The sequence below is a fragment of the Galeopterus variegatus genome, unplaced genomic scaffold (genome assembly GCF_000696425.1).
Source record: "Galeopterus variegatus unplaced genomic scaffold, G_variegatus-3.0.2 Scaffold992, whole genome shotgun sequence".
In the NCBI taxonomy this organism is placed as follows: domain Eukaryota; kingdom Metazoa; phylum Chordata; class Mammalia; order Dermoptera; family Cynocephalidae; genus Galeopterus; species Galeopterus variegatus.
Window position 1 is genome coordinate 254,867 of NW_007727103.1, and position 3,737 is coordinate 258,603.

Genomic DNA, 3,737 nt, shown 5'->3' on the forward strand with positions numbered 1-3,737 from the left:
CAGCACCAAGGAGCATGCCAAAAACATCACCTCCATGTGGGTGGCCCACCACAGCCACCACAATAACTATGGCTGCCCCAAAAGCAACTACACACCACAACCACCATGCAGATGGTCCGCCAACCACTGGAGTGCATTCACACAAGGAGAGTCACCAGCAGAGATAAAGAAGAGGATGTCTCTCTCCACAAAGCCCATTACAGAGTGACAGAAGAAGCATCTGCTCTACGATAATACTGGGGGACTGGAGGACATGATCACACCTCTCAGCATTGGACAGATCATCTAGGCAACAAATTAACAGTGATGGAGCTTGGATGTGTTGTCCCCTCCAAAACTCATGTGGAAATTTGATCCCCAGTGTGGCAGTGTTGGAAACTGATTGAGTCATGGGGGCAGATCCCTCATGAATGGATTAATGCTCTCCCTGGGGGTGGGGGTTCTGAGTGAGATCTCGCTCTATCCAGTTCCCACAAGAGCTGGTTGTTTATAGGACCTTGGCTCCTCTTCTCTCTCTCTCTTGCTTCCTCTCACCATGTGACCTGCTGTACCCACCAGCTGCCTGCCACTTTCTGCCATGAGTAGAAGTAGCCTGAGGCCCATGCCAGATGCAGCTGTCCCAGAATTGTAAGCCAAATAAACCTCTTTTCTTTATAAATTACCCAGTCTCAGGTATTTCTGTTATAGCAACACAAAATGGGCTAATAGAGTAACCATTATTCTTTCAGAAGGAGAGAAGAAATATAGGATAATTAGAGGGGGGCAAGGGGAGGGACTGCGGAAAGGGGACAGATTGGAGAAGGGGCATAAAGAATAATTATGATTTGTAACAATATATATGCTAGTAATATTGATTTGATCAACATATCTAAATGTTGAACCCCCAAAATACATATAATCAATTTTGATTCAATAAATAAAATTTTAAATATATATATATTACTTCATTATCCAATTAATACCAAAAAAGGAAACAAAAGGAATGTAATGATTTCACTATTAATTAGGCTTTTAATGTTCATTCTGTACTGTACTTAGTTAGACAAAGTGTTAAAATATTACCAGAAATTTTGAAAACATTTATATTCCCTGGTTTTATACAATAGAGATATTTCTATACTACAGATGAAAATTAACTTACCCCTTAAATTGGGAGACACTAAGAGAAATGGCTTTTATTCACTCCCATGGTGTCTTTTACCTATAGGTCTCAAACTACAGCACAGAATTTAAATAACCACCTATGGCCTAAACAGAAAGAATCAGGCTCTGTTAGCAACTTACTATATAATCTGAGTCTAATCACTAAACTATATGTTAAGTTTAAGGGAGAAATAGTTAAAGAAACCATCACAAACACTTAGTGACACTAAACTTCAGAAAGCAAGACTGTCTTCACAAGGCTGATGGAAAAGAGATGTCACTCATATATAAGAAAAATAAAGATAAAAAGAGTTCTTATACAATAGGGAAAATTTTAAACCAGGAAGTTATATACCTGGTCCTTTTCCTATCATGAGACAAGGTACCTGATATGCTGAAAACCGAACATCTTTTACTTGGATATTCACATTGTAGAATCGACTGTCGATGCTATGCATCTGATCTGAGCAGCAAAGAAGCAGCCACTATTTTCAAAACAGGAAAAGTGCCAAGAAATGCAGATTATGCTAAAATGTTTACTCTCTTAAGGAATTTTAGAAGTGATATTGAATGCCAGCTACATATGTTCTATTGAATGTCTGCTATGTGTTACAACCTTTTATTCAAATCCACTTAATCAGAAACAAATATTTGAGGATTCTTTCAGATTGTAAGCCATGGAAAATTCACACATCAGTGTAGTTAGTATACCTTGTGTAACTCATCATATACAAGCTGATGGGCAAATCTTGGACATGGTTCTTCCTCTTGAAGACTTTTACTTGGATTATCTTTTGCAGCTTGATCATTCTTATAGACGCAAGACCTGCAAAACATTGCTTTTAAGGCATTGTCCTAGAAAATTACCAGCAAACATACTGTTAATACAACTGTATCAAGCAAATTAATTGCATGTCCAATTACCAACAGAAAAAAAATTATGAATTTGTTTGCATCAAATCTTAAAGTTCTAGTCACTCTCATAAAGTAATATGAATTTGTTAGAACTGAATTCTAAAGTTCTTTTAATGTCCAACAAATAATTCACTTAAGAAGAACCTACTTCATGTTATGAAATAAAAACAGCACACACAAAGGCTCAAATTAAAGGCTGAAAGAGATGCTATCCTGTCTATCTATATGCAATAAAAAGACTTGCTTTTCTCTTAACTGTAAATAAACATCCTATTTAGAAAATAATAAATTCCTTACTTGCTGAGCACTACTCTCCATTACTGAATGGACAAAGTTCTCTAAATTGCCTCTGTTCTGTAGAATATTCACTTATGGAGCAATCACAGAATGTTAGAGCTGGATCCCCTGGGCCAGTATTTCCTGAAGCAAAACATGCAGCACCAGTTCTGTAAGATGCTCAATGACAAAAGGGTCCTGGTTTGGAAATGCTAAGTAATAATGTCCCTACACTGTTCTAGTCAAACCTCATCATTTTATAAAGACTGACCTGGGGACATTAAAAAAGCATTATTTTCAAGTGCTCAAGTGCACTTGGTAGCAGAACCTAGACTAAAGTACAATTCTCTGACTCTCAGACCAGGAACCATCTATTAATTGAATACAGAGGTAAAATTCATTCATCGAACATCATTGTACATGTATACACTGATATTGATTTTTTCCCCAATACTGACTTTTAATTTGTGAAGTTGTACATACACAAATTAACATAAGCCTCCTTTTTCTCTCTTCTTTTGAATAAACCAACACCCTCAAATAAATGCTACATTGGGATTATAGTACAAACAAGAGTTCCTTACCAACTGTTCCTCACAATGTCATAAATCCAGAATGAATTTCTGACATTCTCTTCTCTCTTTTCCTTGTCTTTGCTGAGGCCAGATAAGACATGTATTTCATTCAGTTCTGGATCAATAGTTGCTCTTTGGGTAAATCCTGTCATTGGAACTATAAATTGAAGGAAAAAATAAGATGGCAATACTCATGTTACAGAGCAGATTAGTACTTACTCATTATAAGATTACATATACTTATCCTGCTTTATGTGTCCACTGTACTTATCTTCTAACACAGTACATAACTTTTTTATTAAACAATAGATAATTGTTTATTGCTTTCTCTCTCCTCTAGAATGTAAGCTCCACAAAGGCAGCAATTATTTTGTTTGCTATTTTGTTCCCAGTGCCTAGAACAGTGCTTGGCATATAATAATTACCCAACTACTTATTGAAAGAATAAATGAATGTCAACTACCAGAATGGAGCTAGAGGGAGGAACAAGGTAGAAAGAGGTATGTAATGTAATCATTTTTATATGATGAAGGAAAGGGTAATGCTTTAATTAACTGATTTATTATCTGGGTCAGGTCTTATTTACTAGGGAAGATACAATATTTAAATCTTGACCTGGAAAAACAAAAAGCTGACAGAAAGTGAAATGCAGCATTGTTTAATAAGATCAGAGTCATTTAAAATATCTGTTCATGACATACAATAATTTCCAAGAAAAAAGTTAAAAATTCTGGGGTGTAATATGCCTTTTTTTTTTTTTTTTAAAGATGACCAGTAACGGGATCTTAACCCTTGGCTTGGTGTTGTCAGCACCATGCTCATCCAGTG

General features: G+C 36.1%; 1 protein-coding gene across 1 annotated transcript in view; it reads right to left on the reverse strand.

Moving 5' to 3' along the window:
* Window positions 1-3,737, reverse strand: part of MKLN1 (muskelin 1, intracellular mediator containing kelch motifs) — a 173,691-nt gene that overhangs the window by 26,945 nt on the left and 143,009 nt on the right. The window contains exons 13-14 of the mRNA XM_008574054.1: window positions 2,919-3,066; window positions 1,855-1,969 (exon numbers count right to left, since the gene is read on the reverse strand). Of these exons, the coding sequence (XP_008572276.1) occupies window positions 1,855-1,969; window positions 2,919-3,066 (263 nt within the window). The remainder of the gene's footprint in view (window positions 1-1,854; window positions 1,970-2,918; window positions 3,067-3,737) is intronic.